This window comes from Gallinula chloropus, assembly GCF_964237585.1.
Source record: "Gallinula chloropus genome assembly, chromosome: 2".
In the NCBI taxonomy this organism is placed as follows: domain Eukaryota; kingdom Metazoa; phylum Chordata; class Aves; order Gruiformes; family Rallidae; genus Gallinula; species Gallinula chloropus.
The window spans coordinates 66553555-66567493 of NC_140086.1; the positions used below are offsets into that span (position 1 = coordinate 66553555).

Sequence of the window (13939 nt, forward strand, 5' to 3'; positions counted from 1 at the left end):
CTTTGCCTCTGCCTACCAGAAACTTGTGTGTAATACCTGACATACACAGAAAAAAAATCATTAACAGCTTTGAATCTACCAGAAGAAGAGCTCTGGATGCTGAAGCAACATCCCAAATAAGAGTGAGGATCTGAATTCACTTTGAAAATTTACAGCAACCTCCATTGTCCAGCTCTCATTTAAAAGACTGAAGGGCTCCTTCTCAACTCCAGCTCTCAGAGACTAAAAATGAGACCAAGAAGCCCCTATATTAAACCACACGGGATCTTTGAACATAGGAACAGAGTCAGGTCAAGCATGGCCATCAAGGAAAGGTAGTAAAACAGTTAGAAAATTATGTTAACAGAGCAATGAGAAAAGAGTTTACTTCACCTCACCTTTTTCTTCATTTTTACATTTTTGAAAATTGCATGGACTCTCCACGTTTTTGCGAACATTGCTCCAAATGCAGTTGTGTATCCCACTGTCAGAATCCATGTTCGGACCTAAATAGGTATATATATATGCAAAAAAAAAAAAGAGACAAAACCATTTAATTTTCAGTAGGTAATGTGGGTATCATCAGATCAGCCAATTTTTTTTTTCTCCTCCAAATCTTGAGAAAAAAATATTCAAAACAGAATTGTCTCATTCATTGCTTTCTTGTTTTTTTTCTCCTCCCTCAAGCCCCTTGCCAAATATAGCAAGTCTGGAAGCTGAATTAACATACATAAAAACACAGCACAGTTACAATATTGTGCCTTTTTTTTTTCCCACTTTTATTGTATTCTGTGCAGGCAGAGGAAGGAACTAGTGGAGGAAAACAAGAGACTAAGACTATAAAAACTACCCAAGGAACAGACATTAACAAAGAAATAGAGATGTTATCCAGGCTAATTAAGAGGAAATTGTACTGTGTGATGTATGCATCACTTAATGCAGAACCTAAGCATTCTGAAAAGAGAAGAAAAACTGACTTTGAAGTTATCATAGTAAAAAATAGCAAGACAGGAGCATCGCATTGGTGGGCAGACCTTGGGGACATGACCTGACTCAAAGATAATACCTGCAAAGGACAAAGGAGTTGGTGAGCTTACAAAGTAAAGGGACTGTGAGCTGGCCACAGCTTTGACATACTCCTATCTGGGTTCCCAGAGAAAAGTGTTAGATCTCTGAACTAAAAAAAGTCATGTTCTCTTTAGAGTAAAACTAGAATGACTTATTTTTGAAGAGAAAAAACCTAACATTGACCACAGAGTCCAGAACAGGAGTTGCAAAAGCTTCTTGTACAATTTTCCATCTGCCCATAGCAACCTTGCAGGTAGGTCCTCACTTTCAGACCTAGTTTCAGCTAAACTTGTGACTTTCACAGTAGTAGTAAGCTCTGCACAGTGCTCTTTCTTTCTTTGGAAATTTCTCTTTTCATTACCTTTGCTGTTTGGAAGCTTGTCTGCCCTGAACAGACTGTTTTCTTTCTCAGAAAGGGACCAGAAACTACAGAGCGTAGCAGGTGGAAGACCATGTGAGAGGCACAGCAGGTAGCTGGAAGCCTACACTTGAATCTGAGAGCCTGAGAAATCATAAGGAGGAGGAAACAATCTCTCCCTCCCTCTAAAAACTCCACCTGGGTCAGCTGTCAAAAAAGGAGGCCGCACAAATATCAACAAAGAGTAAAAATAAAACGCACCGTATCTTGTGGACGGAAAAACCGGGGGAGAGACAATGACTAAAAACAGGGAAGGCAAAGCTACAAAAGAGAAAAGCAAGCCTTCTTGTGGCCTTCTGGACCATGCATCCTTGGTCATTGGAAGGTTTTTTTGATATTAAAAAAATGTTATTTGCGGAAACCAGGACATTCTGAGAAAGGATTTTAGAAAAAAAAAAAAAAAAGAAAGAAAAAGAAAAGAAAAAGAAGTGTTGGATGACCTAAACCTGGTCGTATATCTGAATTCTGAACAGTTACTGATTTTGAATTGTAACTTTAGGACATAAGTACTGATGAGAAACTAGGTGCTGTAGTAAGCTGCAAAACTTGGTATCCAAGTTTACTATTAGGAATAATCTACATGTTTCACTTCTAAATACATGTCATGTAATTTTTGCCTCTCAAAACAGCTTCAGAATTTTCATTTTTGTTCTAAAAATGTAATTTTTTTTCCTGCAGATTTTCTGCAGAATAGGAATTCTGATTTTTAGTAAGCATTAGTGGCTGGGTATTAAGGTGTAAAAGAAAAAAAAAGATATACCTCACTCAAAAAAATATCGATAAATCAGTAAGAGACATAAAATTAATAGTTTCTAAACATAAGTGAATAAATAAGTATGGTCATTAATCATGAATGAGAGAAAAGTACACACAGAACAGGCACCTTGGGTCTTGACAAAGAGGAGTGTCTCTCAAAATTGTCTGAGAGGGCAGGTGCCCAATACCTGGCAACACTGTGCACCACACAGGGACATGCACCTTGAGTGTGCCAGTGAGAAGGTGGGGGCGGGGGAGAGGGTGTGTGTGTGCTGTCTCACCAGAGTGAGAATCACCAGGTTGCAGAGGTTCACATGAAGGTAGGGAGCCCACATCTCCTACAGGATGAGAGCCTGAAGGGGAACAAGCACCCCCAGAAGAACCACTGCGTCCTGTGAGCTGGAGGTGTCTGCAGGAAACTCAGCGTGTGAGTTCACTAGAAAATGCTGGGATTACATACAGAGGACCATTTAGGTATTTTATGTATATATTAACATGTTATTAATGCCTGATGTTGTGGTTTATTGGTTGCATTGCTGGTATTGCCCCTGAATGTATAGCTAGCTCACTGATTTCTTGTTAATCTTGCTATTAAAATATCTGTGCTGCTGGTACCCCACATAGGGCTGCAGTTTGATATATCCTCACTAGACAACAAGGAGGAGGGGGTGACGGATCTCCACAGCTCCTCATGTACCAGTGGCGATTAGAGGCAAACCATGTGAGTTTTACCTTACATATTATTTTCAAGTCCGTGCTCGTTATCCATTATCATATGTTATGCTATTAAATTCAGTAAAACCACAGTTTGATCGACTCTGAGTGATCCATAAAATACGTTTCATATCAACATGTTCACATTAGCCAGTTGCATCTTGGTTTTTTTGACTTCACATCAATTGAGCGGCGATAACCATACTTAGCATTCAGTCTTTTTGCTGCTATTAATAAGTATTCAGCCTTTTGTGTACAGTTTAGTGATATATTTGGCAAACAGATACATGGTATTTTCATGTCCCTAATAAGACTGTTTTGTTCTCAGTGAAACAGTAATTGCCTCTTGGGAACAGTAATAAATTCAATTATGCTCATAATATGTTTCTAACCCGATATTCAGAAAAATGTTATTTGTAGCATGTTTGGTTCAAAAGGTTTTATGTATTCCTGAACTAGATTGAGCAAATTAGGATAATATAACTATTGGCTATATGGGAAACATTCTAGCTTAAACATACCATGGAATTTTGTCAAAATGAGATCACTGTTGCTAAGAATGAGATGGTAAGTTTCAGATGAAAATAAATTTTTAATTTTTAAGAAAATTACCTCGAATTTGTCTGCTATAATTCATAATTGCAGGCAGCAAAATGAAAAATTTAGAAATCAGCAAAAACCTCTGAAATTCATGTATCTCCCCATTTATATTCTTAAATGTATTATACAAAACATCACTCATTTGAAAGGACATGATAAAAATAACAGCAGTAACTGGTGACCATGACCATGATGTTCACAGTTGGTCAGTAATTCACTCATGTTGGAAGTTTTTAATGATGCAATTCAAAAGAAGCAGCTTAGAAAGATCATCCTCCACCCAAAACCCACCAAATGAGCAAGAAAGGTACCTCCGTAGAAGACAGGAGACTTGCATTTGAATATCTACTTGAACAAGACTCAAAACCTTAAAACATCTATGCTCCTATAACAGGATGATCTGTAAAAGTAGCTATTGTTTACCTTTTTACCTAAAAGGTTAGGTAATTACTAAATTCCATGTGCCTTCACTGAACTTTAGGATATACCATCAATTATCTGCTTATATTCCTTGGTTAATTCTTTTTTGAATCAGATGTTTTGTCATCTCCTATATATCTCCTATAAATTTTCTCTTTTCTATCATTCAAAGATGATCCACACGTGTCAAAGGAGATAAGGTTGATATTAGAACCCATTCTTAATAAAAGATGCCATGTAATTGTGAACAATGAGTTAGTAAAGAGAAATTAGTAAGTGGTGAAACCACCAGAAACATCCTGAACAAAGGAATACAAGTCTTTCCGTTTTTATATAACCTAAGAATGAAGCTCACAAATAAAAACACTATTATATATATAATAAACTGTTATTGTATATATGTAATATATATTATATATAATATACTGTAAACTTGTATATGATATTATTTGAATTTATTTTACAAATTTGATTTTAAGACAATTACAATTGAATATAAAATAGTAAAATAAGGTTATCTTGGAAAATAGGCTGAATCGATGAAAGGTAAAAAGTTTCACTTTTAATGAAGTTCCTTCATTTTTCCATGACCACCACTGCATATGCATTCAAAATACCACGCAGTCATGAACTGACAAGGAATGCCTGGAAAGGCACAAAGCTCATGAAAGCAAAAATAAAAATTTCAAATGCAGTTGATCAAGAAAATGAGGTATTTTACTCACTTGTTAACTTGAAAGAAAAAACCCACAACTTTCTGAAATGAATATACTACACATTCTCTTTAGTGTGTGTGCGTTGCAGATTTATATTTGCTGTACTAATCCAGTTGCCAATAACAAGCAAACAAGAATATGGGATTAAAGACTCAGAATCAGGAATAAAGAAAAACAAATATCAGCACAAAGAACTGCCATGTCTTGCATAAAAAGCTACAAATTTCTCAACACCTCTTCAGGAGACAACTTTTTTTTTTCCTTTTTTTAGTAACAGTTATTTGACCAGGATAGTGAAACAGCTTCATTCTTTATCAGTTTCTTCTTCAGTTAGCAAAACATTTAGACTATGTTCCTAAGGAATCAGTCAGATATAAGATCCTTGGAAGCATTTTTAGCAGATCAAGACCTTAACTATAAAGGATTTAAAAAACAACGACAAAATTAAAACCTTTCTTTCTGCTATGGTTTTGCGTGGCTGGGTTCTGGTGGAGGAGGGGGGATGTAGGGGTGGCTTCTGCAAGAACCAGCTAGAAGGTCTTTGTAAACGGAGTTGTTGCTGACCAAGGCTGAGCCCATCCGTGACAGTCACAGCGCCACTGGGAATCACATTTAGGAGAGAAACACCTCCAGCAGCCACCTTTTGCCCCCACAGAAGGGAGTGAGAAGATGTAAGAAACTGTGCAGGCACCAAGGTCACTGAAGTGCAGGCAGGAGGTGCCCTAGGTGTTGGACAGAAAGATGCCCCTGCAGCCCGTGGAGAAACCCATGGTGGAGCGGGTGTACCCCCGCAGACCATGGAAAAGGGCTGAGACCCCATCTGCAGCCCGTGGAGAGACCCCACACTGGAAACATACAGAAGACGCTGCAACTCACATTGAAGCAAGCCTGTGACAGCACTTGTAGCCCGTGGAGAGAGATAAAAACTAATAGAGAGACAGAGATGAGAGATCCATGCCAGAGCAGGTTTGCTGCGGGGGTGGTGCTTGTGACTCTGTGGAGGACCAGGCTGGAGCAGTCTGGGCCTGAGAGACTGAGATACATTCTGTGATTTATGACTGCACCCCATAGATTTGACCCACGGTGGGGCAGCTGGTGAAGAGCTGAAGCCCTGTGGGAAATGACTCACGTTGAAAAAGTTCGGGGAGGACTGTTCCCCGTAGGTGGGACCCCATGCTGAAGCAGGGGAAGGGTGTGAGGAATGCCCCTTCCAGCTAAGAAGGAAGACAACTCGAGAGGAGCTGACTGAAACCCCCCTTCCCTGCCCCTCCCCGTGCCACAATACAGGGGAAGGAGCAAAATCATGACTAAAGTGAAGTCTGCTAAGAAAGGAGGGGTGGGAGGTTGTGCTTTAAGATGTGGTTGCTCTTCTCATTACCCAACTCTGGTGTCACTGGGCATGCAGTGCAGTGTAATAAATGTGAGAGTTTTCTTTCCTTTATTCTGTGCTGAGTCTGTTTTGCCCATGGTCCTGATTGCTGAATGATCTCTCCCTGTCCCTATCTTGCCTTCTAAGCTTCTCAATATATATTTTCTCTCCTGTCCAGCTAAAGAGGGGAGTGACAGAGCGGCTTTGGTGGGCGTCTGGCCTCCTGCCAGGGTCAAACCACCAGATTTTCATAGTATTTGACCCTCCAGACATTCTTCAGCTTAATTCATGAGACTCAGACTGATTCATTTCGGGAACATCAATAATTAGCCAGTTTTGCACATGTGCTGGGTTGGAAGCTGCTGTGTCTGCAGGGTCGGGCTGCAGCTGAACATTAGTTCTGAGCAGCTTGGTGGCATTTTAGTATTAGACATAGGCACTTAAAAGTAACAAACGTGAGAATAAACCATGCTGTGGGTTTATCCTTGAAAAGCACAAGTATCTTTAATCCGTTGATCTCTGTGGACTACTCATGAGGTGAAAATTAACACATCTTTTTCTTGGCCAACTACGGGGCATAAAGGATAACTATGATGAACAAAAGTGTGTCATATCAACAAGTTTTCACTAGGGCTTGATCTTGCTTCTATTAATCATGGCAAAATCCCCAGTGTTAGCACAGGCAGGTCCCAAAGAATGAATTAATCCATTTGAATGATACTTTCCTCGTTTATATAAAACAATTTTGACCCATGTTTACAACTTTTAAGTTATTGTTTAGAATTTGTATGGCACTGACACAATGCTTGTAAAATATTAAGTGTCAATAACATTAGAGACTTGAATCCTGCTGTTATCACATAAATTAAGTACAGTGGTTCTTCAGATGGTGTGAGATCTCCCGTAGAGATTTCTTAATATTTCTCAGACCATTTTGCAGAATTAAACCATGGGTAGAGCAGAAGATATTACAATTGCTCCTGATTCTATAAGGGGGCTTTAAAATCTGTCTGTTGTCCTACTGAAGAAGAGTCAAAATGTTCTAAAAATATTACCTTAATAAGTCTCTGGCAAGGTTGCAGTGTATTTGCTTCAGCATATGAAATAATTTTGTTTCAAGGATCTATTCAGTTTCACAACTTTTGTCTCGTTTGGTTTTTTTTCCACAAGAAAATGTCATTTACTAAAATAGAAGCTGATCAGGCTCATGTTAAACTCAGTAACAGAATTGCCTTTGAATTAAATAGGACTGAGATCAGTCTCAGACTGAACGACAGTGAGGACAATTATGGAAGTGATTATACAGAAAAAGGAGATTAAAATTAACAGCTAAACAATTAAGTAGGAAATAAACTAAAGAATACATGCAAAATGAAAAAGGCTAGACTAAAAATACAAATAAAAGCTGTTGTTTTCAGAGACAAAGAAATGGATTAGAGGTCCAAATCCTTTTGCAGTTCAGTAGATCTGTTGCTCTTTTAATTCCCGGTCAACATTAAAGAATTTGAGGAAACAAATTAGACATATATAAAGCCCAACGAAGAAGGCTGGGGGGGAGCAGGACACCCAAACGAAACCTATGGTAATGCCTGAAGAGCATGACTATGAATAAGAAGCACATCATCAACTGCTAACTGAATACCAAGGCTAGATGCTATTTGATGGCACAGGGTGTAGTCCAAGAGACAGCCACAGCTTTGAGGTAGTACTGCCCAGATGTTTTGCTTTTAGTCAGTCCCCCTAAAAATGGCTAGAGAAAACCCAAAGCAATAATTGAAGAAAAAGCAGAAACAAATAAATAAAGAGAAGGTTCATACATCTTGTCCCTCTCCTTGCTGTGCTATTAAAGGCAAGTCTCTGCTTCCAGAACTGCTTTCAGCCAATTCTGCGACTTTCAGGTTGTTATCAAATTTTCCAGCATCCCTGCAGTCTGCCCCATCTCTAGACACCCATTCCATAACTCCTCACATCCGGTGTTTCCTCCATGCTCCTCGCTACAGCATCTCAGCTTATTCTTAATGTGGTTTTCAGAATGCTTCTCTGCTCTTACACCACCCTGCAATCCTCACCTTGCACAGGTTCAGGGTTCCCCAAGAAAAGGTGTGGCATGGACCGTGGAGTTCCACTTTGTCTAACTGTTCTCTGAGCAGAGCAGACATAAGACTAAGAAAAATTAGTAAAAAAGAACTTCCATATTGCTACCAGACACAGAAGTGTTCATGATCCTCAATTAAGAATAGTATTAGCTTAAAAACTCTAGGTGCTTCTGAAATAAAGTATGCTTTTGAGAAGACAAGGTCTACAACATCTAGTGTTGCCATGAATGTACATGTTCTTGGGATGTCTGACAGAAAAAACACAAATTCTGGATAGTCACACACACTGCAGTAGGCAGCTAAACTTTATCAGTGGCATTTCTACTCTTTATTTCTCTCTTTCTGTCTCTCCACCCAACTGTTTGGTTCCTTCTTTCTGCACAAAGCTTGTTTCCAAATCACTGCATCATGGCTGAGAGCAACTGATAGAAATCTGATACCCTGAGTGCAATCTGGGGTGGTTGAGGGCACCATTGAACACCACAGATACACAAAAACGCTCATGCACGCTGCTGACTTTATGCAAGGCAGATCACCAGGAATCACAGAATATCTGCCTGCTTTTGGAAATTCATGGCCATGATGGTAGTTAACAAGACAAACAAGACAAATCATGCTGTATAGATCATAAGACTTGGATCCTCTTATCTTTGATGTAACACCATTGAAGAATTCTGGAAGGCAACATCTATCTCCAGAACAGGTATCTCCCAAGAGAATGTGAATCCTATACTGAACTACTCCAAAAAATCATCTACCCCTTCCCTATCACTCCAATCACCCTGCACAGCAACTCTCCCAGAGAAAGTGCTGCTACACCTCACGACTACCAGGACTGAGGAGAAGCAGAGTTGATTGGTCTACTAATACCTAATACACCAAACCTTTCTGGGTGGAGACTGTGGGCATTTTACTGCAACCTGGAGTACTAAAAACATTCTTATTTTCAGCTACAACCTAATCAGTAATAATCAGAGAATACGAACATCACTTTATTTGCCTACCTGGGAGAGATGCATAACAGAGAAGAGAGACTATGCTCCTCCTTAAGGCCGTAGTGGCCTTTCATCTCTTTGCAGCTCCAACTTACAATGACATTACTCGCCTTAAATGTAAAGTGTGAAATTCTCAGTAGAATATATTACAGAAGTCTAAACATTATGATTGTATCTAATACTCTCTATTTTAAGTATCTCTATTTAGTATGTCAGCTTAAACTCTATTCATAGGAGATGTCACTGGCATTGCTAAATTCAAGTCTCTCTCTCCCATATAATGAATGCTTTCAATTATTTTTCCACTTGCTTGCATTTTTTCAGTTGGCATCACATCTCGTTTCACACCCTTACTTCTATCTCCTTTTTTTGCTATGATACCATGGTAATTCTGAGATGGAAAACAAAGATAGTTCATTCTCATTCTCTCTCCCTCATATCTGAAGCACTTTCTACTTTGGCACACATAAGCATTTAATGAAATATTGTATTGCTTTTCCTTATTCTGTACAACCAATAAAACTGCTATTAGGACAGATATGATCTAACAGTTCTGTAATACCCAAGTAATCAAACTGCTATTAAGTGAGACACGATCAAATGGTTCTATAATACGCTGACCACTATCTCAGAATTCACTGCTTTGGACAGTTTTAATTCCATGTAATTGGAGTTTTACAATATGACACCTAATCTCTAATTCTGACAAGGAACTAAATAATGACACATGTAGTATTATGAATTCTTCCCATAGGAACACAAATTATTATGTTAAATACACTTGACCACTTTTCTATAGAAAATGGACATACCAAGATAAAAAATAATTTGGGAACCAATTACCCACTCTAGCACAGAGTCAACACTATATAATTTCAAAGACTTATATAATACCCCTATTCAGCAAATTATTTGACCATATACTTGAAGTGCTTGGCTGATTCTTACATACATTTAACACTCGGTTCCACATTTCATCATATTGACTTATATTCCACGTCCTCCTACAACCTCTGCCTTACAGAGTGGAAAATGGTGGTATAACTCATCAAAGAAAACCTTTGGAATTTTCAGGTGTTGCTGGTGTAATTTTGGACCATGTTTCAGTGTCCTTGCAATGTTACAATATAAAACATATGCCATATGTAGATGTAGGGTGTAGAAAAGTAAAAAAATACTAGAGGCTGTGAAACATTTCACCCTCCAAACAATGCTACAAACACTGGGTACACAGAAAGCACACACACCGGATTGGGAATATAATTTGGAAACAATTTTTTCTGAGTTTTATGGATAGAATCAGGACTATTTAAGGATGTCCTATTAAGGGTCATCAAAAAATGATCAGAAAATGAATCAGAGACCATATATAACATATCTAATTAAATAAACTTGCTCTTGTGCATATACTGCTACTCTAGTGAGATCTAATCGCTTCTGAAATATAGAATACAAAGAGGGTGATTACTTGGCCTAGAGAAGGGACAACACTAATGATAGCTTTTTAATTTTGCCTGTGCTTATAAAAGCTAAATCAAAACTTTTTACTTCCCTACTGAAAATAAATAAATAAATAAAATCTCCTTTCATTGACATGGCTCTTCTCCGTGCCTGAGATGTAGCTGTTATGCCCACATGTTTTTGACTCAATAGATTGTTATGATCATTCTCCACTGAAGGTGGTCTTTTAAAGACTAAGCCCCAGTCTTGCATGAAATGGGAATTTTAAAGTAATCTCTAATATGGCTAGAATGGGTAATCAAAACCATATTTCCAGGAAAAAAGATGATCAAAAGAAATTTGTATTGGCCTCATCTTATAAGAACCAGTATCTAAGTAGACCCTATGAAACCACGAAGCATATTGCCCATATGCAAATATGGATGTTCATGACATGGAGCCAAATGTACATGCTGTACCCAGTACTTAGTGGATGTTTTGGGGAAAAAGAAGGAGATACAGAAGAGTTACTGAAGAAAAAATTGGGTATGTATCTATAGTTATGATTTCCCTAGCACTAATTTGGTGTTTTCTAAATAAAAGGAAAGTGAAATGGTGGACATGAAAGATTATTTCTAGGAGAAACATAAGCTAGCTCACTGGAAAAAAAAATGGAAAAAAAAAATTTTAGGAGGAAACGCATAAGAATTGTTTTAATGAGCAGGAGGTTAGAAAAAAAATTCCTGAGAGGTTGCTTCTGAAGGGTTTCTTGCCTCTACAAGGGTAACAAAACTGGGGTGCATGAGATAAATCGGTACCCATGCACAGGAAAGCACAATCAGAAATGCTTCTCTACTGAACCAAAAAACTGGAAAGCCGAGACTGGGGAGAAACCTCACAGACTTTTGTTCTGTTGATATAACATTAAACTATGTAAAAAAAAAGAAACAAAAAATCTATATTTAAGGTATGTGGCAAACCTTCTCAATCATAGTTTGGCTTTAAGAACACAGTGTTGTCCCCTACTCCTTCCCTTTACTGGTCAGTTAAGTAGTTATCTTACTCAAGTGCCTGTCCCAATCTTTCCCTCTATGGCAGACACACACAGAGACTGAACATAACATGATACATAAATAAAAAAAAATAAAGCAGAGATATGTAAGATAAGACAAAACAAAACATCCCCCACTTAAATGTTTTTGCATTTAGAGTATGAGACTAGCGGTTACATTTTGAGAAGAAAAGTGGAAAAAAATCAGATAGCAGAAATGTTCTAGCTCGGAGGCACAGGACTTGGGATGCTGGTTCATTTTTCAGAGTTAAGACTGAGCTGTTTCACATTTAAAGGAGGCCTTAAATTTAGTTTTTTATAGCTAAATTTGGATGGAAACCTGTTCACTAGAACAGCTCTGTGCTGATAAGTACCTCTGGTTCCCACTTTCTTTCCTTCTGTTCAGCAATGCTTGGCTGCTTCAAGAGAAGGGATGTAGCCATACAGGGGTCTACAGTCTGGCAGTGAAGTCACAAGCTCTGAATACAAGGCCCTCAAGGCTGAGCAGACATCAAGACCTAAAATTTGCACCTCCTGACACTAGATTTTTCTGCAACAGAGGGTGTGAAGAGAATGGGGATTGACATCGACATCAACAGCAACTGGCTTCCCAAAGACACTTGTGCTTCATTAGAAGCTCTTTCATAAAAAAGGGCATAATTGCTTCTTGCATCGTCCACTTTCTGCTGGGCCCTTAGTATTCCGAGAGCTATATACTAGTTTGGGAGAACTGAACAGGATCATCCTTTTGAAGGCTTTGAGGCACATTTCTTCTAGCTCTACAGTCAATTTGTACTCTAGCTGTAGGACGACTGAATACTCTCTCCTTCTCCTTTCTTTTCCTGCTAGCTTTTAGTTTTCTAAAATACAGTTGTGTCTGGTCCCCAGTAAGGAACCAAAGTGTACTGAAAATCCTTTATGTTCACCGACGCTATACCCTCTAGTGCACACTGTTAGTCTCCAGTGTTTTGGAATGGTATAACTGAACTAGTCACATACTTCACTTCTATAATGGTTCTAGTCAGTAGGGAGGATTTGAGTTGAAACTTGGGGATCCATCTGCACCAACTAGCTTTAGGCATCCAAATTTCATGCTATGAATTATTCTCTCTCTAAAATGATGACATCGGAAATTCAGACTAAAACAAGGTTCTGTGAACTGCATCTTTCTAGAGACCGAAGAAGGATCAAAACCATAGTGAGGATAACTCCTGAGTAGGTTTGATATTCTTAGGCAGGGGGCCAAGCATATTCTTAGGACTTTTTGAGGATAAAATAATATTAATAATATTGTCATGATAAGTCTAAACACTGTTTCTATTGGGTTTTGGCAGCAAGATCCTTACAGTCAAGTTCTTCCCCCTTCTTTGAAGTGACCTCTCTACGCCAGGCTGCATATTACAGACAGCAATTAAGGCATTACAAGCTTCTTGGTAGACTTATTTACTTTGGTTTCAGAGTCACTTGCTTTGGTTTAACTAGAATATATTTTACATGGAACTCGACTTGTGTAAGTTCATAGCATACCCTGGAAACAGTAGTAGAAGTCTTTGCAGATTCAGCCAAAAAGACTGTAAAAAGACTGGGACAAGCAGCAGTCCTGACGTCTAAAATAACATGTGATCTATAAAGAAAACAGAGTAGCTGCACAGATGTTACTAGTTGTGCTATGAACGCAACCTTTAATAAATCATTTTCATATGTATAACTTCAAAACTAGAAAGTATGCCTATTGTTTTAGTCAGGAGCCAAATCCCAATGCACCTGAAGCTTTCAACAACAAAAATAACAACAAAAACAGTAATATAAAAAAATTAACAAATAATGACAATACCAATAATGCTTTGTGCACGTTTCAGAATTTGGTCCCAGAAAATATCAGGAATGAATTGAGAGGATCAGTGATTAAATGGAATGAGACATCCAAGTACTGAACTTTTCTGTTTGCTTTTCTTGCAGAGCTTCCTGCAAGACTATCTTCAAGTAGAATATATGGAATTACTTACTGTGCAAAGTGTCTCAAATGTCTTTTCGGAGACAAAGGATCCATCAAGACCAAAAAGAAAAATAGATGCATAGGAAAGCATCCCTCCAAGGATAATAAGGTTGTTCATGTAGGGACTGGACATCTTTATTAGTCTATGGACAAGAAGTGATAGGGCATTAAAGAGGAAAAGAACTTTCTTAGGCTATTAGAGCAATATATGCAGGTGTTTCGTAAGCAAGCAAACAGATAACCCTTCTTGTAGAACTCCATGAAATCCATAAGCATGCATACTATTTGGTGTTTTATAAAGTATATCATTGTTTCAGGGTT

General features: G+C 38.3%; 1 protein-coding gene across 1 annotated transcript in view; it reads right to left on the bottom strand.

The window, feature by feature from the left end:
• The window catches only part of GABBR2 (gamma-aminobutyric acid type B receptor subunit 2), a gene marked incomplete at both ends in the record, with an annotated part of 476157 nt that overhangs the window by 152118 nt on the left and 310100 nt on the right, over positions 1-13939 (bottom strand). Inside the window, 2 exons of the mRNA XM_084260450.1 lie at positions 378-485; positions 13629-13761. Coding sequence (XP_084116576.1) covers positions 378-485; positions 13629-13761 — 241 coding nt within the window. The remainder of the gene's footprint in view (positions 1-377; positions 486-13628; positions 13762-13939) is intronic.